Source organism: Hypoxylon fragiforme, assembly GCF_022984875.1.
Source record: "Hypoxylon fragiforme strain CBS 206.31 chromosome Unknown GGS25scaffold_7, whole genome shotgun sequence".
Taxonomy (NCBI): domain Eukaryota; kingdom Fungi; phylum Ascomycota; class Sordariomycetes; order Xylariales; family Hypoxylaceae; genus Hypoxylon; species Hypoxylon fragiforme.
This window is the reverse complement of record NW_026054762.1, coordinates 2,108,603-2,133,171: the sequence shown is the minus strand read 5'-3', so window position 1 is coordinate 2,133,171 and position 24,569 is coordinate 2,108,603. Positions and strand designations below refer to the sequence as shown.

Genomic DNA, 24,569 nt, shown 5'->3' with positions numbered 1-24,569 from the left:
TCCTACGCCTTTTATTTTGGTGCCTTGTTCCATAGGTAATCAAATAACCTGGAGGTTGATACCTTACGACTCAGGCCTCAACTTGCCAGCTGGCCCGTCCGTGGCCCCGGCATCGAAACGAATACAAGCGACCCCCCCAATTGCCTGGCCGTTAGTTAACCCTATATACTGAAATAACTGCATTCCATTTCAACCGACCCCACATGTTGGGTGGACAAGAGGTTAGAGAAAACTACCGCCGGCGGGTCATATGCTGGAGGCGTCCCTGCACTAAAACGCTAACTTGACAGTACGACCCGTTCAAAGGAGTTTTTCGTAGGTATTGGATTCGATCCTGGGGGGTACCGAGCTTTTTTGCCATTTTTCTCCTTTATTTATATTTTTATTGTTTTTCAATTTGCCCTCGCCACACCCACCATCCATCACCCATACGCGTACCCATACCTTTTTTATTATTTTCGATCTATATCTCATGATATCCAGTTATTTCCCCAACACACTCATCATTAGCTTTGCGGCAAGTGATTAGAAGGTCGAGGTGGTCTGCGCATAGGGATGACTCGTTCATATTGAACATCGATGAAGTACAAAGTACACGTACTAAAGGACTTGACGAACGTGTAAAGAGAATCTGACTCGAAGCCCATATATTTCTATTCTAGACACATATGAGTAGTGGAATACGTGTATGCGTGGTATGCAAACGTGCCACCTGTGTCGAAATTATACTGACACGAAACTCTGAGACTGCCAAATTCATTGAACCACACCGTTTCCAAGACCAACAGTTGCAATGTATTCGAAATGGGCTCGACCGTGTGTTTGAGCATCCAAGGGGCTCACTTAGTTATATGCTCTGAAGTTTGTCCGTTTGTTCATGAGAATTTCAACACTTGTCGTCGCCTGAAGCAAACTACACGACATGTGAAACCCACAAGGGCCAAACCTTTCGTACTATCATGCTACCTAATCACTGACCTACGCATATATATAACATTCCACGGCGTGCTAGCCTGACGGATTATTTCATCCCAGCACGGCATGTGACCAGATCGCCTAGCCGACACGAGCAAATCAAGCACCTGACGCAGCCTCTTCTTTCATTCTACCCAGAATGCCATCATTCCTCTACGTCTGAATACTCGAAGCAACGTGGCTTGACAACCCTATGTATTTCCTGGTCTTAGCATTGCTATTCTGGGTATTCGACCGACTCTTATGCTCGAATAACCACAACAACTCATCCGAACAACCTGACTCTTAGGCCTTTTTTGACGCAGCTCGCGGGTGGCGTAATGGCTTCCGGTCTTCTGATGACGCTCTTAGCATTTATCCAACTCTTCTGTTTTATGAAACCGACACGCAGGTATTTTTATTAGTATCCGTCATGTACCTGCATGCATACGAGCAGACACTAATGATACACCTAGATGGAGGAGACGCAATTCGATCAGCCCATCAACCTCTCGAACAAGCTCCCTTTCTTTTTCTAGCGATATGAATGACGCTCGGCGACAAGCGGTTTCGATATAGGCATGCTGGGTGAAAGACGCAAGAAAGAGTGGGCTTGGTTTGGCGATTAAAAGTAGGTAGCTTTAGGATATATAGTAAAATTACCCCTTTTCCTACCCCCTTTCTGTACACACAGCGCGTCGATAAGCTCCTCCCGCATACTAAACACTCTACCTACCCTACGAACTTCGGACTTGGCACAGGTACTTAACCCTCCTACTTATCACCCACAGCATTCCCAACGAAACCGTCGGCACGCCATAGGTAGCAGTTACAGCCAAGTCCATCAAAACTCCAACACCCCTTTAAATGGCGTACCTTCGGGCTATATTAGGGGTAACGATCCGGACGTGCTTGATCCCGGTCTTTTGGTCGTACATATATACGTAGGTACATATGATTGCATGACTAATTGTACGGCGCCGGGCCCGGCGTTGTGGATTGAGGGGATGTGGGAGCGACACGTTGGGCTTGCTAGAGACTTAAGAGTTACATACCTACCACTAGGTAGAACTATTAGGTAGGCAGGTAAATATATTAGGCATTGACTTTTATTAAACTTCACCTATACCTAGTACATATGTTGTGCCCCCTATAACTAGCTCAATACATGTAAGCGGAAAGTTCAAAGATTTATAGAAAGAGCATCGTGTGTATCCTTCCATGTTACATTGTGATAAGTCAGATATCCATAGGCGACTAATACTACAACTACCAAGAATTAGCGATCATTCATTTAGTCCCGAATGGGCAAGAGGATATGTAAAACCACTACTAGGTCCGAAACTCGGGGCGCCTATTGCGCTATACTTAGACTATTATGTACCTACCTGCCATTTACCTCGGGGCAGAGCGGAGGCTAATACATCATGGCTTTCGGACGGCTATACATACCAGGCAACCCGGTGAACCGCAACGGGTAGGTACATCAGAGACACAGAGTTGAATCATCGTCATAGTTTTCTCTAACCTACCTACCTATTCATTTGCCGTTTACATCTTGACTTTATCAAGCTGGGCCACATCATCTAAATCCTTTGATAGCCACTGTGTATGCACCTTCACTTCACGATGCCTCTCACAACACCCTCCGTGTTCCCTCCGGAATCAGACGTCTTCTCCAAGTTTCCGAGCCGTCGGAGCGTAGTCCACAGCACCAAGGGCATCGTATCGTGCACGCAGCCCCTCGCGGCGAAATGTGGTATCGAGGTGTTGGAAGCCGGTGGTAACTGTGCCGTATGTACCTACCTACCACAGTCTTTGTTCTTTGAAATCGAATTGATATTACATCCATATTACAAATTCTCACGTACTTACTTTTATTTCTAATCTTTAAAATCTAGGATGCAGCCGTAGCAGTTGGTATGTACATCCTCTGGCTATAAATGGGTTATGGTAGGGTAGACTACTAAAAACAGACACTTCCTCACAGCCGCCGGGCTGAACATGACGGAGCCGTGCTCCACGGGCATCGGCGGCGACATGTTTTGCCTCTTCTACGACGCCAAGACCAAAAAGATCTCCGCCATGAACGGCTCCGGCCGCTCGGGCAACAAGTGCACGCTCGAGACCATCCGCGCCTCCCTCGGCCTCAAGGACGGCGAGTTTGGCAAGATCCCCATGAGCAGCGTGCACGCTGTCTCCGTGCCCGGGGCCGCGGCCGGGTGGCACGACACCGTCGAGCGGTTTGGCAGCGGCAAGGTTACGCTGCAGCAGGTCCTGGCGCCGGCGATTGAGCTGGGGGAGAAGGGATTTCCGGTTTCGGAGGGCGTGGCGCACTTTGTAGGTGGAAACCCCCCCCCCCCTTTCCCCCTTTTAGACTCAGAAGCATCATAGTAACACACAGAACCCCCCATTCAGTGGAAGAAATCAGAGGCACAGATCCGCAAAGCCTCACCCAACGGGAGCGAAATGCTCAAGAAGGACCCCAGCGCCCCGGACGGCGTACGTGCTCCTCGGGCAGGAGAAATCATGAAGAACCCCACGCTAGCCAAGACCTTCCGCGCCCTAGCCGCCGAAGGTAAGAAAGGGTTCTACGCCGGCCGCGTCGCAGAAGAACTCGTGAAAGTAGTGCAGGACCTCGGGGGCCACCTCGAGCTAGCGGACCTGGCGCACCATATGGAAACGGGCAGCGAGCCCGTCGAGGCCATCTCGCTCAAGTTCCGGGGGCAGAACGTGAAGGAGCTGCTGAAAGATAGTATCCTCAGCGACGGCCAATCTACTAAAGACAACCTAGACATCGGCCTCGAGCTATGGGAGCACCCGCCCAACGGGCAAGGCATCGTCGCGCTAATGGCTCTCGGCATCATCCAAGAGCTCGAGGCCGCGGGCACCATCCCCACATGGACCGCCGCAGACTTCAACACAGCGCCATACCTCCACGCCATCATCGAGTCCCTGCGCCTCGCCTTCGCCGACGCGAGCTGGTTCGTCGCGGACCCCAACGTCTCCTCCGTCCCCACCCCCTCCCTCCTCTCGCAACCCTACCTCGCCGACCGCGCCAAGCTCTTCAACCCCTCCGCCGCATCCAAAGACCTCCCGCACGGCTCCCCGGCGCTCCAGAGCAGCGACACCGTGTACTTCGCCGCGTCCGACAGCCAGGGCAACGCCATCTCCTTCATCAACAGCAACTACGGCGGCTTCGGCACCTGCATCGTCCCCGCCTCCTGCGGCTTCACCCTGCAGAACCGCGCCGCCAACTTCTCGCTCGAGGCGGGACACCCCAACGTGCTGGCGCCGAGGAAGCGGCCGTACCACACGATCATCCCGGCCGCCGTCACGAACCTGCACGACGGCTCGCTGCACAGCGTCTTCGGCGTCATGGGCGGCTTCATGCAGCCCCAGGGCCACGTGCAGGTGCTGCTGGGCCAGGTGGTCGGGCGGCTGAGCGCGCAGCAGGCGCTCGATGCGCCGCGCGTGTGTGTCGGTGCTGGCATGAGCCAGGGGGCGTCGGGCCCGGATTGGACGGTTTTTGTCGAGGAGGGGATGCCGGGGGAGACGGTGGAGGGGCTGAAGGGGCTGGGGCACGAGGTCAAGGTCGTGGAGGACATGGAGCGCTCGCAGTTTGGACGGGGGCAGATTATTAGGTGGAGTGTTGATCCGGTTGAGGGCGTGGGAGTCTGGTCGGCGGGGAGCGATCCGAGGGGGGATGGGGGGGCGTATCCTTTGTGATGCGTGTGTGTGTGTGTGTGTTTATGTGTGTGTGTGTGGGTGGGTGCTCTGGATGTGTGGGTAGATAGGTATGAGTAGTAAGCGAGGAATTGGTAATATGATATGTGATATACATGTATTACACCTACCTATCTTATGTAGTAGAGAGATAGATATTCAGATAGTCTCTTAGTACCTATTAGGCTTGTCTATTAAGTGACTTAGGTACCTAGGTAGGTATCGTCACCTTGTTGGCTATAGAGTCTTGATCATAATTACGTGTGTACCTACATAGCTACCTAGTGATAGCCATAACCCAACCGAATGTGATCATTATGTACCTTAACCTACTCACCTAAGTAGGTAGGCAGTGTACGTAGACGTCTCTTGTCTACCTACATGGCATGCTTCATATATAGGTACTTTGGATTGATCGTACAAACCTCATTCCTTTCATCCCATCCTGCCCAGGTGTCCCAGTAATCGGATGATGTTTTCTTCTTCTTCTTCTTCTTCTTCTTCTTCTTCTATCTAGAAAAACAAAAAAAACAACAAGTTTGCTTGATCATCACATCGTTGTGTTTCCTTCCCATCCATTTCGTTTGCTCCATTTACATACCTATGCATCGGACTCGGCACTTCCGTCAAAGGGGACCAGGACGCCCTTTTGCTCGAGCATCTTGGTCAGCGAGCCGTCCTGGTGCATGGAGACGAGGATATCGCAGCCGCCGACGAATTCCTTGTTGATGTAGAGTTGGGGGATGGTGGGCCAGTCTGAGAACTCCTTGATACCTGTTTTTTTCACAATCGGTTAGTTTTTTCGTTCTCTTTTTTTTTCTCCTCCCCTCTCTCTCTCTTTCTCGTTTCCTAGGTACGAAGGTAGGTACACCAAAATCGCAAAGGCTTCTATGGGAGGGAGCAAAGGGCTTCGTTTTCAAATACCTGATCGCAACTCGGGATCCTCCAAGACATTGAAGGCCGCAAACTTCTTGGGATCTACACCTTGCAGGCCGAGGATCTGGATGCTGGCGCGCGAAAAGCCGCATTGGGGTGACTCGGGTGTGCCTTTCATGAAGAGGACTACGGGGGCTGTGGCGACTGCCTTCTCTATCGCTTGCTTTGTGGTGTCGGATAACAGGCGATGTTGGAAGCTTGTGAGGAAGGGTGAGGGTTTAATGTAGGCAGATGCGACTTGTCTGGGTGCTGGTCGAGCGGCCTGGCGCAAGGTCTGTTGGTCGCATGGGATGTTAGTCAAAGTGTGGCATTGTATGGACATATGTAGAGTAACTAGAGTGACTAGAGTGACATACCGCCGAGAATAATGGTCGCGAGAACATTGCGATTTAACAAACCCGACTAGAATTTTGTGATTAACGGTGATTTGTTAATTGTTGCAAAGAAAAAAAAAAGTTGTGATGATCAATCAATCAATCAATCAATTGACCTTATGATGTAAACGGTTGGTGCCGGCGCTAGGACAGGCACCTAATCAGCCTTGCAGGGGAGCTGGCGCCACATAAATGTTGAGCCAATCACATGCTTACTAGAAACCATTATTAATCGATGCTTTGAGTAACTACTTGTAGTGCTTTGTTGCAAGATTTGATGATTAATTGAGTGATATTGCCATATCCGTAATAATGAGCGCTACATTGCTCAATTTTGAGATCTCATGAGAAGGTACATGTATCGATGAGCAGATATGTGTAGTACTTCGGGAGTGCATGGATAGAGCATCGAGTAAGAGATATAAGATCACTAGGTTAAACAGTTGTAGCTTCTAGGGTTCTCGAACTTGTCTAATAGTAACACATGATAGAGGATGACATGTGCAAGCTGAAAACCAACTTTAGTAATGGTAGTAGCATCGTAGCAGTGTAGCACAACTTCTCCAAGGATACCTAGCTACCAGAAATAAAAGGAAGGCCAAGCCTACGTAAGCTCTTATTGGTTAATACTAAGGAAGCCTGCAGCAAATCGAATATTGCCACTGATGATCCAAGCTTTCCCCGCATTCTGGTTGCATTCAACCAATAAAACCAAGAACCGATCATCTTATCAGCGAGTCGGATCAATTAACTAAGCAGTTGGATTTGAAAAGCAATAAAAATCCTTATTAGGTAGGCCTCGGAGGTCGGGCGGATTAGTCGGCGGTCAAATAGTGTTAGGTTAGACGTTTCCCTCGTTCGACCCCCCGTAAGTTTCAATCGCACACACCCACCATCGCATCATCCATCGCATCACCTCACATCACCAACTCTTTCTTTCCTCTTCCTCTCTATTTATTCCTACCCCATTTCTAACTACCTTTTATACCTAAACTCTTTACGTATTGGACCAAATTCTATCACCTTACTCAATACGGACGAGTTGTTTTCTATCTACCCTCAAATCCAAGGGGTTTTAAACAGGGAACAGGGAAAATTCTGGTGGTTTTTATTAATAAAAAAAAAAAAGAACTTACGGTTTCGAGGCTGCCTGCATCGAAACCTTCTAACACTACCACCTCCATGTCGGTATAGTCACTTAAACTAAAGGGACGTCCAATCAAGCCTGACGAAACCCATTTTGAACGCCTACCTACGAGAATTCGCCCCCATCTGTACCTACATCGCAGCCATCGTCGACATACATATTTGCCATAATCTCCAAAAACCCCCCCATTTGAACTCGCTTGCCACCAAGCAAAATGGTCCTCACGCACACGACCAACCATACCTATGCTCACCCATTTCCAACCGTCACCCTAGCCTTCTTCCTCCGCTACTACTCGCCGCAACTTAATCCCTTCTCCAGCCATGTTCTCTCTACCGATACCATATCCTCTCATGTCGACCCGGACACTGGTCGCCTACACACCGTGCGTGTCCATATGAAGAAGACACGCTTGCCATCCGCGGTAGTGAAAATCTTGCCTTCTAGTGTTACCGGTGGGGGAGGTGACAAGTCAAGCTATGTTCTCGAGACTAGTGTTGTGGATATCAAGGAGGGCTGGATGAAGACCGAGAGCCGCAACATGAATTATACGGGGGTATTGAGTGTTGTAGAGGAACAACACTATTCGACCACTCCTCCCGACCAGGCCACTACTTCGACCCCGTCGCCCAATCCTGCAGCGATGATCAGGTCCTCAGCTGCTCCCTCGACACAGAAACCGCTGTTCCCAAACACCTTCGTCACAACTACGTTTTGCTATCAGTCTACGCTAGGTGGCAAGAAGCCCGAGAGGGCAGTGGCCAAATCGACAGATGATGCCAAAGAACCCAGGCCTCAGCGATTTGGCGAGTGGATCTCTGGTTGGGGGGCCAAAAGGATCCAACAGAGCATCGAATCCATCGCTTCCAACAAAACAGACGACCAGATGATCAAGTCACGGGATGGGATGCGCATCGTACTGGAACGACTGCGAAGCAACGGAGTGGTCGCCGTGCTCAGGGAACTGAGAAGGCGGGAAGGGAAAAGCGTCTTCGACCAGCAATGATGCAATCACCATCATTATTATTCCGGATGGATGACTGGCAAGACTCACATTGAAGGACGAGGAAAAGCACAAATCTGTATATCCACGTGCGATGTTTCAAACTTAGCAAGGCGTTGGGGAAATTATTATTTCGCCGGAAGGGGAGGGGAGAGCGAAAGAAAAAGTGGCTTGGTGATCGAAAGGGAATAACTGGAAGTCTTTTTTTACGTATTAGTTACGACCGACGAAAGGTTTTTTTGGTCAAACCGGGTGTTGAAGTTCAATTTTAACGATATCAAATCAGGAGAGGAGAATGGGACAGAGGGAGAGATGATGGCAAGGCTTTTTTCTGGACATATGGATACTGCTACTGCTACTGCTACTACTACTACTACTCTTAACAAAAACGACTATGATTCGTACGGTGTGGTGGCATAGTGTAGTGTGGTGTGGTGTAGTCCGCTCATTACTCCCCTCATGTAATCAAGCAAATGATTAAACCTTTTTTTTTGCGCCTTTTTTCGCCCTGATCTTTTTCTCCTCGTGCCATAAGACTTAGATATGTGTTTGCTAGGTATGTACCTAGGTACTTATAAAGAAGCTGAGTACTATGATGTTGATATCTTTTAACTGCAAATATCTATTAAATACTTGCAGATCCTGTAACTGTGTAAACGTCTTTGCTTGTAGGTGGGTGGGTAAGGTTAGGGGGGAGCAATACGTAATAGAAATCGCCAAAGACTAAGGTAGGCAGGCATACATTAAACTCAAAGACGGAGTATTTACATAACTAATCTCATTCTCCTTTTTATTCATCAAATTAATTTTATTCATCACACAACTACTACAAACCTACCTACCTACCTACCTATCCAGGCCCCATCATTCATTCATCACAAGCTCACCACCACCGCAACTCCCGCCACCACCATCGCCGCCGCCGCCGCACCACCACCACCCATCCGCAGCGCCGCCGCAGCAGCAGCACCGCCCGTCTTCTCCACACCAGCCGTCACCGCCGCCTTGGCCCCAGCCGCAGCACCGCTCTCGTCGACCGTGCCCGGCCCGGTGCCGTTCCCCAGGTCCCCCGCGCTGGGCTGCGGGTAGCCCGGCTCGATGGTGAAGGGCTGGACGGAGCTCAGCCCGTCGACGCGGCCGAGCAGGAACTCGAGCTGCCGGAAGGCGGCGGAGGGGGCGTACTGCGGCACCATGTGGCCCGAGAGGTCGATGCCGACGTAGGTCAGCCCGCGCTCGGTGTGCGCGGTGCCCAAGACGCCGGCGGCGGCGACGGAGGCGAGCTTGACGGGGTCCGTCTCCGCGTATATCTCGTCGGCGGTGCTGAGGGTGTGGTACGGCACGAAGAAGGGCTCGGTGGGCGGGGACTGGAAGCCGAGCTGGCCGCCCCAGGTGGTGTTCTGGATCGCGAGGAGGGTGCCGTTGGGGAGCAGGATCATGTCGAGGGAGCCGTGGCCGATGATGACGTTCTGCGTGGCGTCGATGACGTGCGGGAGCACGCGCCAGCTGGAGGGGTCGGAGGAGTCGCCGCCGACGAAGACGTCGCCCGACGCGCACTCCTCCCACGTCGTGTTCGCGTCCGCGTGGATCGCCGCCTTCACGTCCGCCCGGTCGAAGTAGATCTCCCCGCCCGCCGGAAGATAGCCGATGGAGCCGGGGAAACCGAGGACGTCCCAGAGCAGAGGGCAGGTCGTCGCCACTTGGTACACGTCGAAGCACGGGTTGATGCTGAGCGCTTGGTCGAGCACGGCGCCCCAGAGCGAGCGGCACTCGCGCGACACGCTTTCGCCGTAGCCGGCGGGCTGGGGGCCCGGAGGGGGGTAGGTCAGGTACTTGGCGTTGTAGTCGGCGAAGCCGCAGGAGTCGTGGAGGCCGTGGATGTAGGCGCTGAAGGAGTCGTTGAAGGGCATGAGGTTGTGGTGGTAGTCGACGAAGGGGACGGTGGTGACGGAGTCCTGGACGACGTCGTCGCCGAGCACGGGGTCGTAGATCAGCATCCCCGACACGTTGTAGTAGTCGGTGTTGTCGGCGTCCAACATCGCCGACGCGATGTACGGGCAGTACAGCCCCGCGTACGACTCGCCCGCGATGTACACCTTGTACCCCTGCAGCGAAAACGTGTCGATGAAGTTCTTCCAGAACCCGAGGAACTGCGCCGCGACGTCCTCTTCGCTCGTCGCGGTTACTTTGCCCCGGCTGAACCCGGTTCCGATCGGCTGCTCGACCCAGACGACGTTCGTCAGCCGGTTCCACGCCCACGGGTTCGGCACGGGCTTTAGGGTGCCGTATTGCCAGATGAAGGGGCCGTTTTCTTGGAGGAGGCCCTCGAAGGAGGAGCAGCCGGGCTGTGGTGTGTGTTAGCGCGTTGTGCCTTGGATGCTTGCAATGGGATCATGCAGAGTTTGGGTAGGTAGGTAGTGCCAAACAACGTAGGTACAAAGGTAAGAAAGGAAAGGGGATGGATGGATGCTTACACCACCGTTCAGCCACAGCAAAATCTCCTTCTCGGTGTTATTTACCGTGGAGGTCGGGAAGAACCAGAAGAACAGCTCATTGGTGTCGTTGGGGTCGTCGCTGATGGGGAGATACCCCGAGTAGGACTCGCCGACGTCGAAGTCGACGTCAGGGATCTTGGTGCCGTCGACGGCGAATTCTGTTTGGTTACAAAAACGTTTTAGTCAGCTTCACTCATGCTTAATTAACCCTATGTATGTTGTTGTTGTTGTCGCTAAACCAGTGAGTAGTTAGGAGAAGAGGTATAGCGTACTCGTGGTATTCTCATTCGCGAACTTGGGCGCGGGCACCTGTCGCGTAGCCAAGTAATGCGCCAAGTCGTTCTCGAGGTCCGGCACGGCGGACTTGGGCGTCATGTCCTTCTTGCCGACATGCTGGAAGCTCCTCTTGGCCTCCGTCGTGGTAGTCGCCGCGGAGAGCAGAAGCCCGGACGCAAGCGTGAGCCAATGCATGATATTGGCCGGCCTACTACACTTGGACGTGAGAAAGAAGTAAGTCAAGATGCGATTCTTTCTTTAAGACTTGTCTTGTCCAGTCCCCTCCCCCCAATTGATTGGTTTTGCAAGGTGAATGAATCTGCGCCAAGATTCTTCCAGGGAAAAAAAGACTTGCTTGCTTCGACAGAAAAAAAAAACGAAACAAAAGCAAAAGCAGAGCTTGAAGAAAAAAAAAAGAAATGCAAAGAGGTGCCGTGTCGTGCAGGACAGACACAAATCTCTCTTGAAGTTCCGAGAACCCCGGGTCGGGTTACAGACGGCAGATCAGCTACCTAGTATTGTACCTACAGTAGGGCAATCAGTGGAGTGGAGTAACCTAGAGTTTATCATGGATGAAGAGCTTCGTTCGTGTTTAACCCATTCGCTATTGTAGGTATTGTTGCTCGCTTGGCTAAGATAGGTAGGTCGCTCGTGCGAGATAACACAAGACCTGTCGTCACCCATGTCATAATGCGACCTCGTCTCACGATGGGGAGGAGTATCAGTATCTGCACATGTGGTATACCTACATAGCATGAAGAAGCATCCCTACCTACCTACCTAGGTACCACGATGAGGAATGAGGGGGGTTGGGATGGGATGGAAGACGAGACCAGCGAGCTACAGTACAAATCTGAGACAGTGAAACCGAGACGGTTCCAATTCGAGGAACATCCATCTCGGTATAATTCGTCTAGTTTTTACAGACAGATAATGGATAATGCCCTGCCGGTGTAAATAAAACAAGCTTCTCCAATCTTACCCCAAACCGGATCGTCAATGTTTGTTGCCATTCATCGACTGTGGGGAATAACTAATAAGGACGGATGCCGTTTATTAGCCCTGATTAACTAGCCCCTACCCGACTGCTTATGCCTGTTTAGGAAGCTCTCACCACCATCCGTACCAGTTTACAGGCTTGTTGATAAGCAACTAAACTACCACTGGCACCTACATTTATACGTGTACCTGAATATGTGCGTAGGTAGTAGGCAGCAGGCTAACCTAGTAGTAGCTACATGAGATAATCATTCGCCTTACCTCACTCAACTGCCTCATCCCGCTAGATACTATCTAACCTAGGTGGATTGATTGACGAGATAGCAGTGGTAGTTATACGAGAACACGAACTTTCGCAACATTGAAGTTTTTAAGACTAGGTAAAACGAAAAAGCCCCTGGGCCTAAGATAGTGTAGCATATGTACACCATCGTACAATACGATTGTACGATATAGCACGGAGATGGATACTCGATCCGTCTGGTTTTGGGTTTGAACCAGAGAGCTGAGAGCTCCCAACCCACCTAGTACAATGGGAAGAAAATGGAGAGAGAAGCTCACCCGTATATACAAACAATTTGCTCACCGTTCTAGATAATTCGCGTCGTAGCCGGCATAAGGAAAATATTCTCTTCATTTGTTGCGACATAGCTGTATGAACACTGGTGTTGCTTTTTTGACTGCCATAAAGTCAACTAGAGAAGGGCGGTTCGGCTTAGCTGACAGAAATCAAGGTCATCTTATTCGCGTCCGTCCAAGTCTCGAGGTTGAACTTGCATACGGCAGCTGGCATTGTTCAAGTCGTCATGCAAGATAGATGTTCCTCATCGATGTCGTGGCTGATATACACATTGCTTTAATGTGGACAAGGGAGTAATGATGGTGAAGAATTATTTGTTCTTCTTCCCTTTACCCGTACTCGTACTAGGTGTGTTGGGTGCATTAGCTGCCTCCTCTTCTGCCATCAAAGTCTCTATATCCCGCTTGACTAGCCAATCTCTAGTGCTCTCTATGATTTTGTCTAAGGTCTCGCCGCCGACCAGCACGTCTGGCAGATTGTGCACATCTAGGCCGCTACGGTGCTCTGTACACCGATTCTGACTGTAATTGTAAGTCCGGATCTTGTTGCCGCGCTGGATCATGTCGTTGCTTAATACACTATTTCGCAGCGCCATCGCCTTTTCCTCGCGCGCCTCCCTCCGGCGCGCCGCAAGTCGCGATCGCAACAACGTCCATGCGGATGCTCGGTTTCGATGCTGTGATCGTGAGTCCTGCATAGATACCGTGATACCCGTCGGTTCGTGCGTCAATCGAATCGCACTCTCCGTCTTGTTCACGTGTTGGCCTCCTGCGCCTCCTGCGCGCATCTTCTCTTCTCTAACCTCTTTTGGATTAACGTAGAAGATGCTGTTCGGGTCGTCGTAGCTTTGTTCAGTCAGGGTGTCGCTCTTGGTCTCGGGAAACGACGGCAGAACCCACACAGCGGCAGCACTCGTGTGGGTGCGCCCGCTCGCTTCTGTGTTAGGTACACGCTGCACCCGGTGCATGCCCGCTTCGCTCCGGAAATGTTCATATGCACCGGGATCCGGGATCTCGAGAATACCCTCATTCAAAGGGGACTCGCTCTGGCCGGCCATCATAGAATCGCCTCCAATAACTGTTTCATATTTCAATACGTTGTGTCGTATACCTTTGCGAGAGCAGTATAGTCGGTACATGCGGAATACGGCGTCCGCAAAATATCGGCCTTCCATCCCACCAAGTGCTGGCCGCACTTCAAGCAGGCAGGGCATATCTGCAAAAGGATCGCGCGGAGTCAGGGAGACTTTCAGGGCGGTCGCTAGGCCTTCAATTTTCGCATGTGTAGTCGCCAGCTCTTCTTTAGCTAGCTGACTCAGTTCGGGATCTGGCGACGATACAAGAGCTGTAAGGTCTATTATAGATGATTCGGCGAGATTCCAGTCTCTCAAAGCATTGGCGACACGCGATAGTTCACCAACTTTTTTTGCAACTTTGGGGTCGAATTCATAGGTGAGTGCGGTAGCAAGTCTAGCATGTTCCCTAGCAATAGCATTTGCGCGTTTTAGAAGAAAGGACGGTAGGATGGCGTTTGAGGCTTGAACAATTAATATTAGCTATATGTACCTATACTTTATATATGTAAAGGGAAGACAGGAAGACAGGAAGACATGAGATGAATGATATTGGAGGGTGCGCACTTGTGCTAGATAACCGCAGGAACTGTCGACTCCTGGGTTGTGCCAATGCCTTAAAGCAACTACGGCAGACCCATTGCGCTGTCGACATGCTTGTCCCCTTAAATCACTTTTAAAAAAACGGCCAAGTTTTGGAATTGGCAACTTGAAAGGAACAAAAACTTTCAATGTTGGAGATCGGGAAGATTGAAGATCTGAGAAAATTGTGGAGTTTACCTACCTAATATTCTGACTAATCTGACATATTACCGTTAAATGATTACATAAGATAAGGTTTTTGTTGTACTATGCAGTAACATTCTCACCATTTAACCTTCAAAAGTTCAGCTAAACCCTTTTTAAGAAACCCTTTTTAAGAATGGATCTGTTACTTGAACATTCTCAGTCTTATCATCAATTCAAGTATGAGAATGTGAAAATGACTTCATGTCCTATTTCTTGCTGAGCCACTTATCTACATTCCCCTTTACATGTATCAACAAGAACCTCTCCACAACTGCAAGCACATGTGATGATATGTGCCTTAAGTAACATTCTAACTTATGTATCTGGTTGGAAGGATTCTTGTGGCCTGCTATAAAGCTGTATGTTCATGGGTAGGTAGGCAAGTGGGTACCTAGGAAGTATGTAAGTGAGGGGCGGTGACAATAACATGGGTTTACCACGGGAGAGAGGCGTAGGTTAGATGATAGCATCGCTGACATGTCTATTTCTCTCTCCCTTCTTTACCTGCTTCAGGCGAAGCTCCTACTAAGTAATTTATCCACCCATACCTCCTTCACTACCTACAAAGAAAAGTATCGTCCAGCATGCAAGTTCGTGGTGTTGTTCTTATAGCAGGTGCCGGTAAGTAATCCATCCCGCCGTTGCTACCGGTAACTCGCCATTCAAGCCAAGCCTCCAACCGAAATCTCACTCTGACTGGAAACAGGTAGCGGAATCGGTCGAGCTGTCGCCCAGCGGCTGGCTTCTTTAGGTGCCGATATCGTGGTCTGCGCCGACTTGAACCTTGATGCCGCTGAGGAGACAGCGACACTATGTCGAAGCATCAGGCAATCCTCCAGTTCTGAGTCTTTCAAAGTAGCTGCCCACTCAGTCGATGTGCGTGACGAGGATGGCGTCGATAGTTTAGTTAACCAGGTTGCCAAGACTTATGGACGCCTTGACGTACTTGTCAACACTGCTGGCGTAGGTCTTCTTTATTTCTTCTCACCTACAAAACTTGACTCTTCATGAACATCTGGCTCATATTGGGATGCTGGCAAAATCAAACAGTTCGGGAATAAAACACTATCTCCCATCCGCGACATGACCCTTGCCAGTTTCCGCGGCCAGGATGATGTACATAATATAGGCTGCTTTTTGATGACCCGGGCTGCGTTGCGTGTTATGGATAAGCAGGACGCCATAGTGCCGAATCCAACTGTCAACCAATCGCCAGTCAGGGGTTCAATCGTCATACTCACGTCGATAGCCTCGGAGGGTGTGTTTCTAGGAGCGGGTAACTACAACGCAGCGAAACATGCAGTGAAGGGGATGGTGCAAACGGCAGCCCTCGAGAATGCGGCAAGGGGCATTCGGATTAACGCCGTTGCGCCTGGATATGTCTCGGGGCCCATGATGGACCAGTTTCTTGAGGCGTCGCCAGAACATAAGAAAACCATAGTTGGTGATCTTCCCATGGGTAGGCTAGTCCAACCTTCCGAGGTTGCAGACGCGGTGGCATTTCTTGCTTCTCCGGCCTCAACTTATGTGAATGGCCATACTTTGGTGGTGGATGGCGGTGCGTCGTTAGCTTTGTCGAATACACCTTTTAATAACTACCCTACCTAGTAGGTAGGTAGTCTTGATGTAGTCCAGAGTCTAATTCACTGTGCAGGCTGTGACTTCTGTGGCAGGCCCCATGGCAGTTTCCAAACCTGTACTATCAGATACACTTACTTCAAGTCGAATACTATGTATGTACATACATAATGCATACATAATGTACTCACTTTAATGTTGCACACGAACGTTGGATACCTACCTAACTTTTGTGGAAGTTTAACCGACAATGCAATGTTGAATCTCAATATATTACCATCACATACTTACAAAGCAGCAGCTTCACAATCATGAGTGACCAAGCGCTCATCAAGACAGCGCGGTTCGGTCCACCCTCATGCGTTCTCTGCGGCGCACCAGCCTCGATAAATAAAGAGCTGCAGTTATGGCTGCGGGAATTCCGCGCCGGTATAGAAAACATCGCATCTTTCTGTGGACCTGATACCACGGCAACTGGCTGACTTTGTCCCTGGCAGTTTATGTGCTTCCCGGCATCAAGGCAGTGTGCCTTTCAAATGTTGTCCAGGTCGTAAGCGACGAATTTTGGATTCCGGTCGACGATGCAGCCAGAAAGTTGTTCGTATTTCCGGAACATCAAAAGATGATGGAAATAGACCTCCTTGACAAAAAGGAGGACAAGACTTCGCCATTAGCATTCGGATTTGCATTCCATACTTGCTACTGGCAGGTTCTTTGGCAAGTCTATTCGTGCTATGGGTCTCATGTCGATCTTCCGCATCTATTTGACCTTTGCGTGACTCTGCCGTTCATGAAAGAACTGCCCGAGATGATCCTCGACTGGGGTCATGACTACAAGGGACTTATCAGCCCGATCACTGCCCAAAGAGATGTCTACGGTAACGAATCTCGCCCGCGAAGCATGTTTACTATTATGGAAGTACTCAGTCAAAACCCTTTCTATAATCCTAACTTACACCTCATCTTTTCCACGACTCGACCTTATAAATGTGGTCAACAGGCTACTCCCAAACCCCCGCAGAGAGCAGAAGGTGACAATAACGATGGAGACCCCTTTTCCGGGCTTTGCGAGACAATTCTGGAAATGATCCTGACTTTTCTGGACTGGGTTGATGTAAAGAGGCTCAGGCGAGCATCACGAGCTTTTACCGTTACACCCTTGTCGAATCGGTTCTGGCATTCTCGTTTCTGGCCTGGAAATGAACTTGACTTTATCTGGGAAGCAGGCGCTTTCCGGGAAGCCGACATGAACTGGAAAGCCATCTATCGACGCATTCACTTGCTCGCGCAGCAAGGGGAGCTGGGGAACAGGCAACGGGTGTGGAAGTTGGCACGTCGTCTCCGAGAACTCACCGAAACGCGAAAAGCCTGCCATGAATGTTCTGGAACTCCTGTTCCTCGAAAGAATGGTGTTGCGACCGAGTATGCCTGGATTTGTCTCCGCCGAATGTCCCGCGCTGCGAATATGGGGCCCATGAGAGCCAAGGCGACAACGCTGGAAAATACATCTGAGAGTATCCGCGACCACCCTGAGGTTTATGTATCCACCGTCAAGATAAATTCCAAAACCTACGTTTCTGGTATTCGACTCTCTTATAAAGACTACCCTGGTTCTCGCCTCGGCTATTGCTGCCCTGACAGAGAGACGAAGGTTACTTGGGAACCCCCCCTTTTATTATTACGTTTGAATGGCTTTCATGTATCGATGGACTCCAGAGGAATCCGAGGTCTTCGAGTGATACCGCAAACAGGACCACCCTCAAGATGGGTTGGAGAATTTGACGGCCTCGCACATGGACCTGTTGTTTTCCCCACGTTGGACGGCCTACGGCTTGGGATAAAAATGCTGATAGCAGATTTCGACGTAGGTTCTCCAGACTGGCTGTCATCGTAGTGCTTCGTCTAACTATGTCAGGCTTTGGTAATGACCTCATTAGGAGTCAGTGACATGTCCCCGGCTTCCAATAAACCGACCCTTCTGAGCCAGCTCCGCTTCACGGAACGTCATATGTAGTACGGAGGAATTCCCTCGGAGGAGTTGAGTTTCCTTGGATGCGGGCATATAAATTTCTGTCAAAATATATGTCTTCCTCCATTTGAAGTGATATATTTCGGAGGGCGAGACGGAGAGGATCTCCCTTATCTCACCAGGATCACGACTTGGACAGTTGACTCTCTTTTAGTGACATGCGTACCCAGAACTACACATATCCATGCAATCGAATTCTCTTATTCCTATCCCAATGGCGACCAGCGTTCGCTCAGTATTGGTGTAATCCCCGACATGGAATGGGAGCATCCTCGGCCGGCGATGAAGCATTTTGATATCAATTCCAGTCAAGGCGAGCGCATAATAAGTCTGACCGTTCATTATAAGCGGCCGTTCGAGGTCAATCGCTTTATCGTAAGTATACTCGATGGCGCAAACCCTTACCGGTACCTAACGGCCTTCGACTTACATTGATTTAGATAAAAACCAACTACGATCGCATATTCCAAGCTCCCTCTTTCAGCGCCGTTGAGCCCGCGACTTCTTTCTTGCGTCCCGAATACCTAAAGCCGGACAAAGGGATGATCGTTGGCTTCTTTGCTAGTTTGGTAGGCCGTGAAATGCTCCCCCATGGGTTCTTGTGCGATGAGGCTAACAGAGGCCGCTTATTCTCGTGTCTAGGAGCATCCTTTTTATTTCAGGAGTATGGGCATCGTTTGCAACGAAAACTTGAGCCTCGAGCCAGTCGACGGGCTTGCTGCTGTGACCACCGCGTTTTCGTCGGTTCACTGCTAGTGAAAGGGCCGAGGAAGCAGAGTAGCGGGGATTTGGGAGTGGAGTGCCAGCCATGGAATTAAGTATCTCTTGGAAGTATACCTAGTTACCTACATACTTCGTACCTTCGACCATCTACCTATGTTGAGTATGCTAGGCGAATATTGCTGGTTGACAGGATTATGAGGGGAATCGAGCGTGAAGGGTTGATTATGGTATGGCACCATAGCGGACGGACTCAGCGACATGCGGGCTTTGCTTAGGTTGGCTGGCACCTCAGCGTGAGCTCCTTCTCGAATGTTCATTAGATGACAATACAATGTCACTGTTCCATGTGTTTCATGCTTTGCATCATGCTTCGAAGGGCGTCCCCTTCTTCAGGTGTTTGTACAGTAAGGAGTCAGTCCTTGGGTCTTTATACCTACAACCAACATTGGACTGGTAGGGTTGCTATGGATAAAGGTGCAGTACCGAGGTATGTAGTATGTACGGAGTAGAAGGTAAGAATGCAATTCAGGGGCTTTGCTGCCTTTACGAAACTATCGTATCTCATGATGCTGAGCGGGTCTAGATTTCCCATGGCTCAAGCTCCAATACGAATGATAGATCCATTTGTATGATTTTCCTGGTGTATCCGTACGTTGTATGTATTTATGTACATAGGTATGCATTGTTGGTGTTGTGTATCCCTTTAAACGTTATAAGGCAATATAAGCAACAAAACTACTAAAAATAAACCCTAATATATCTCTTTTAATCCATTATATCTACATTTACTTATAACTTATTTCAGTAAACTTAAACTATAAGTTTATACTTATATATCTTTTTAGTTATATTAATTTTTAATTAATTATAATAATTAAATAAGTTAAAAAAATAAATATAAATTTATAATTTAAATTTATAATATTAAATTTTCGTTAAAATATAATTAATTTAATTAATTAATTAATTAATTAATTAAATAAAAATATTTAATTACGTTTATCTTATTTATTAATTATTAAACTTTTAATTAATTTAAACGTAAGATTTAAAAACGTTTATAAAATAAGTTATAAATTATTTTATAATTAGGTTAAATTAAATTATTATTAACGCGGTGTTAACGCGATTATATCTTACCTTATTATAATAATCTTAAAATAAAAAAAAAAATAAAAATAATTAAAGCGTTTTTTAAAACCTTTTAAACATTATAATTAAATAAGAAAAGTTTTTAAAGCTATTTATTATAATTACTTTTATTAAAAACTTAATTTAAAATAATTTAATTTAATTATTATGTCGTAATTATTAACGAGTATAATAATTTTTAATATAATTTTAATTAAAAAAAATTAAAACGTCACGTTTTTAAAAGCTTTTTAAACGTTATAATTAAATAAAAAAGGTTTTTAAAGTTAAATATTATAATTATTTTTATTAATAACTTAATTTAAAATTATTTAATTAAGCTTTTATAATATAATTATTAACGAATATAATAATATTTTAATAATTTTAATTAAAATAATTTAAAGTGTTATTTTAATTAACGTTTTATAATTTATATTTAAATTAAAAATTAAAAAACATTATTTTTTTAACCTTATATATATATATATATAAGTTAAAAAAAAATATATTTATAATATAAACGGATATAATTTAATTATTTTTTAATTTTTAAGCTAAGCTCGTTAAAATAACTTATAACCTTATATATTAATTTAATTTTACTTTAAATATAACGCGATATAAAACTAAGGAACGTGTTATAACGATAAATATTTTAATCCGATATTTAATATAATTATAATTAAAAATAATTTTAATAATTAACTTTTTAAAAATATTTAATACGCCGGCGTAATTATGTTTAATTATTACTTAAATTAATAATATTAATTTAATTTATTAATGGATAAGGTTTATTAAATATATCATATATTATAATATAATAATAAGTAATAATAAATATGTTATTACTTTATAATAACGTTAAATGAGATATTAAATATATGGTGTATAATTATATTAATATTTAAGAAGTAAAAAAAGATTATTATAAATAATTATTTAAATAAATTTACTTAAATGCGTAATTATATTACGTGATTATATATTATTAATTATTATATAATTAATCCATATTTTTTATTTTTTTTTAATGGTATTTTAATATTAGTAAATTTTTCTTTTTATAATAATATAAAATAACGGTTTAAGGGGTGTATCGTTAAGGTATAAATTAAGTTATTATTATATGGTTATACGTTTAATGTGTGTGATTACTTTATTACGGCGTTAACGTGTAAAGGGTAAAAAAGGGGTAATAAAAGTAAAAGGGTTTATTATGTTTTTTTTATAAGGAAAAAAGTGAAGGTATTTATATTATTTTACTTATTATTTTTATGAGTTTTATTTACGTGTAATATTTTTTTAAGTTATTTATCGGTTATTATAATACCGTTTTATAATATGTTAAAAAAGTATTAAAAAGTTAAGATGTATAAAGTTAAGTTCTTTTTTTACGTTATTTTTTAATTTTTTTTTTTTTTTTTTATTAAGTTAATCTTTTTAATTATATATTTTTTTTTTAAATTTTTAATATATTATTACGTTTTATATTATATTATTGTTATATTTATATTATAATAAAGTGGGTATTTAAAGTTAATAATATTAATAACGGTTATATTTATTATAAGTGTTTTAAAATTAATTTATTCGGAGGATATTTTTATGTTAGAACTTTTTTAGAAAATTACTATGGGAAATTATTATGGGAAATTATTATGAGAAATTATTGAATTAATTATGTTATTAAATATTTTTGTAATTTTTAAAAACTTGTGTAGGAAAATTAGGATTGGTTAAATTATTCTTAACGTTAATTATTTAATAATCGTGCGTTTTTTTTAAAAGCTTTTTATTAGCTACATTTCTTTAAAACAAACGCTTTTTATTAGCTATATTCTTTTATGTTAACTATCTTAAACTTTGTTAACCATAGCCGTACGTTTCTTTTAACGCTTTTTATTAAGACATGGCTATAAATGTGAATAAGTATAGCTATTTATAACTGTTGCCGTATGGGCATATCTTTATTATTATTACCATAGCTTATTAAACCTTATCGGTATATATATAGTTAGCTTAAGACGTTAAGAGCTTAGCTTTTTTTTTCTTTTCTATATATTAATTAACTGATTAATTTTTTGAGTCTTATCTTTTGCTATGGTTGGTTAAGTTACTTAAGGCTTTGCCGATGGCTTGTGCGTTAAGGCTTTTACGACTCTACTAATATATAGGGATAAAAATATAAGGGGAATAGTGTTTCTAAGATAACCATGTTAAATGGTTGTATTGGAAAGTCTCGTTAGCTAAGGTAACCAAAAATTAAAAGATCTTATCGGTTGGAAGGACCGAAAATTAAATGTCTTAGCCACGTGTCTCCTAGCTAAGACGTGGATAGCCACGGGAGTGGCTATCCATGGCTACTGCCATATAAGCATCTCCATGATTACTGCTGCCATAGCTGTCCATAACTACTGCCATATAAGCATCTCCATAGCTGCTATTACCACAACTTACTAAACCTTATCCTCTAGATGGTCACGCCTTCCTTCCATCACCCATTCCCAACTTTTAACCCTTTTTTAACTTTCAACCCCTTTTTAACTTTCTAAGATAATCTTTTAATTAAATAAATAAAATTTCTTCAGCCAACGCAGCAATTCCTGAAAAAAAAAATATCTAAAAATAATTCGAAGGCTTGTCCCAAAGCTTACGAAGGGCTACAAGCCGATAAATCACTTTTAGATATTTTTTTTTAAAGAAAGGCCGGAGAAATTTTAATAAATACGTTTACTTTTTTAAGTTTTTATAAGGTTAATTTTACCTTAAATAAATTAATAAAATATAATTGTTATTATTATATGAAAAAACCGTATATTTAAGTATATATATAAAAAAAAAAGAAAAAAATAATTATATTATTAATACTTAATTAATTTAAAACAGCTATAATTTAAGTTATTATAGCTTATTATTATATGTTATAAAAGAATATAAAAGTGTGTTTAATAAATAATTAATTATAAATTATTATTAGCTTTTTATAAATATTTTAACGGCTTTTATATTTAATATAATATTTTAGAAAATTAACGAATATTAATTTTTAAGGTAAAATATATAAAAATTATTATAAAATTTCCTTACGAAATTTAATAAATGATTTAACTTATTATTAAATGTGTTAAAACCGGTAAATATATAATATATTAATTAATTAATTAAAATAATAATAATTTTTTTACCATTTATTATATTATATATCGTTATATATTAAAAAATTCCTTTTAATTTTTACTCGTTTTAATTTTATTACGTTATTTATATATTATAATTAATGTTTATTTTATCCTTTAATTTAATAAGAATTATTTTTATTTCTTTATAATTAATAAAAAATGTAATAAAGTTATTATTATTATTTTTATATTTTTATATTTAAATAAAACGGTAATAATTAAAACGATTACTTTTCCTTTTAAACATTAAATGTTTAATAAATTAACATTTTACTTTATTATATATAAAATATTTTTTTAAATAATTATTATTAATATCGCATTAATTATTTAATTTTTTACTTAATATAAAATTCTTATAATTAAGTATAAAACTTTTACTTTAATTAATGCTTTAATAAGTATAATTAATTTAATATTAATTATTAATCGTAACGTTATTAGTGGTTATATGATAAGGGTACGTATTAACGCGGTACGTACATGGCTGGAGGAGGTATTTATGTAACTTAGATTATATAAGGAGTTAAATCCCCTTTTTATTCTTAGATTTAAGCCTCCTTTTTTAAACATTAATATTACACTAGTCTCACCCCCATTATTCTTACTTTACTTATTACTTAATTTATTATACGTATGTACTTACTAATAATTATATATTATATACGCCTTATATCGTAATAAATTACTAATAACGTTTTATAAGTTAAAATAAACGTTTTTAAAAATATTTATAAGTTATAATAATATATTAATAAATGTTAAGTGTTTTTATACCGCGTTTATTATTTCTTTTTATAAGTTAATGTTTTTAAAATAATTAATTAATAAGTTTTTATATATTTTTTAAATTTATTTAATAAGCTTTTTTAAGTATATAATAATATTAACGTTAAGATTTTCCCTTATTATTATATAAATAATTATACTCCTTTATTTAAACATATATATTTATTAATTTTTTATTATATAATAAAAGTTTTTCGTTTAAATTATCATTTCTTTAAGAGCAACACTAAATCCGCAGTAGGAGTACATGCATTTCGTCTGCAGTACTACCTGGTCTCCTATACAAATTTAGGTGCGCGCACAAGTACCTCTGCCACAGCCAATTCAACGCCACTTCAACGCCACCCCAGCCCATCCAAACAATTTTTCTAAAGTCCCCGAAGACATTCATCTTTGTCGCCTCGACGAGACGGATTGATTGATATATGTTTTAGATCTCAGAAAATTCAATTGACCGAGATATTGATTGATCTTTGATTGACCTCTCCAGGCGGTCCTGTATGGTGTCCTGAATCAAGGTGGTAACGCAGGTGGCCCATGCGCGGTACCGGTCGCAACTCCAACCTCGAATAACTCCTCCAATACGGCTCCTAGGGAGGTGCAGCCGGAATCAATTTAATCCTTGAATTGAGAGCTTCAAATTGGCACCTTCAATTGAAAATTTGAAGATGGTTTGGATGAGTTGCAATTCATTGGGTGTTTGGTGTGTACTGGAGCCGCCGGACCTGCGCTACTAGCGCCATACTGCGGACAAAAAGCTAAGTACTCCTACTGCGGATTTAGTGT

At 43.9% G+C, this 24,569-nt stretch overlaps 8 protein-coding genes across 8 annotated transcripts; 5 read left to right on the top strand and 3 right to left on the bottom strand.

The window, feature by feature from the left end:
* The first annotated feature begins 2,283 nt into the window (after positions 1-2,283).
* On the top strand, positions 2,284-4,838 carry GGS25DRAFT_500129 (gamma-glutamyltranspeptidase). The gene is made up of 4 exons (XM_049261826.1): positions 2,284-2,748; positions 2,856-2,874; positions 2,945-3,294; positions 3,373-4,838. The coding sequence occupies exons 1-4, from the start codon at positions 2,566-2,568 to the stop codon at positions 4,681-4,683; spliced, it is 1,863 nt and encodes a 620-aa protein (XP_049114866.1). The 5' UTR covers positions 2,284-2,565; the 3' UTR covers positions 4,684-4,838.
* On the bottom strand, positions 4,839-6,553 carry GGS25DRAFT_500128 (glutaredoxin). The gene is made up of 3 exons (XM_049261825.1): positions 5,973-6,553; positions 5,605-5,890; positions 4,839-5,454 (listed from the first exon to the last, which is right to left on the bottom strand). The coding sequence occupies exons 1-3, from the start codon at positions 5,997-5,999 to the stop codon at positions 5,282-5,284; spliced, it is 486 nt and encodes a 161-aa protein (XP_049114865.1). The 5' UTR covers positions 6,000-6,553; the 3' UTR covers positions 4,839-5,281.
* Positions 6,554-6,732: 179 nt separating this feature from the next.
* Positions 6,733-8,635, top strand: GGS25DRAFT_500126 (MSF1-domain-containing protein). The gene has a single exon (XM_049261824.1). The coding sequence runs from the start codon at positions 7,352-7,354 to the stop codon at positions 8,141-8,143; it is 792 nt and encodes a 263-aa protein (XP_049114864.1). The 5' UTR covers positions 6,733-7,351; the 3' UTR covers positions 8,144-8,635.
* Positions 8,636-8,855: 220 nt separating this feature from the next.
* GGS25DRAFT_500123 (alpha/beta-hydrolase) lies at positions 8,856-11,918 on the bottom strand. Its single transcript, XM_049261823.1, has 4 exons — positions 11,437-11,918; positions 10,905-11,124; positions 10,612-10,790; positions 8,856-10,482 (listed from the first exon to the last, which is right to left on the bottom strand). Exons 1-4 carry the CDS (start codon positions 11,662-11,664, stop codon positions 9,016-9,018), a joined length of 2,094 nt encoding a protein of 697 aa, XP_049114863.1. The 5' UTR covers positions 11,665-11,918; the 3' UTR covers positions 8,856-9,015.
* Positions 11,919-12,797: 879 nt separating this feature from the next.
* GGS25DRAFT_523868 (release factor) lies at positions 12,798-14,214 on the bottom strand (the record flags this gene model as incomplete). Its single annotated transcript, XM_049264504.1, has 2 exons — positions 12,798-14,023; positions 14,127-14,214. 2 exons carry the CDS (start codon positions 14,212-14,214, stop codon positions 12,798-12,800), a joined length of 1,314 nt encoding a protein of 437 aa, XP_049114862.1.
* A 215-nt stretch (positions 14,215-14,429) lies between these two features.
* On the top strand, positions 14,430-16,363 carry GGS25DRAFT_378106 (short-chain dehydrogenase/reductase SDR). Its single transcript, XM_049258244.1, has 5 exons — positions 14,430-14,707; positions 14,862-14,969; positions 15,055-15,311; positions 15,399-15,906; positions 16,003-16,363. The coding sequence occupies exons 2-5, from the start codon at positions 14,933-14,935 to the stop codon at positions 16,095-16,097; spliced, it is 897 nt and encodes a 298-aa protein (XP_049114861.1). The 5' UTR covers positions 14,430-14,707; positions 14,862-14,932; the 3' UTR covers positions 16,098-16,363.
* A 1-nt stretch (position 16,364) lies between these two features.
* On the top strand, positions 16,365-18,127 carry GGS25DRAFT_378147 (uncharacterized protein). The gene has a single exon (XM_049258245.1). It carries the CDS (start codon positions 16,549-16,551, stop codon positions 17,818-17,820), a length of 1,272 nt encoding a protein of 423 aa, XP_049114860.1. The 5' UTR covers positions 16,365-16,548; the 3' UTR covers positions 17,821-18,127.
* GGS25DRAFT_378080 (uncharacterized protein) lies at positions 18,076-18,756 on the top strand. Its single transcript, XM_049258243.1, has 3 exons — positions 18,076-18,330; positions 18,396-18,524; positions 18,598-18,756. Exons 1-3 carry the CDS (start codon positions 18,211-18,213, stop codon positions 18,709-18,711), a joined length of 363 nt encoding a protein of 120 aa, XP_049114859.1. The 5' UTR covers positions 18,076-18,210; the 3' UTR covers positions 18,712-18,756.
* Positions 18,757-24,569: the final 5,813 nt, after the last annotated feature.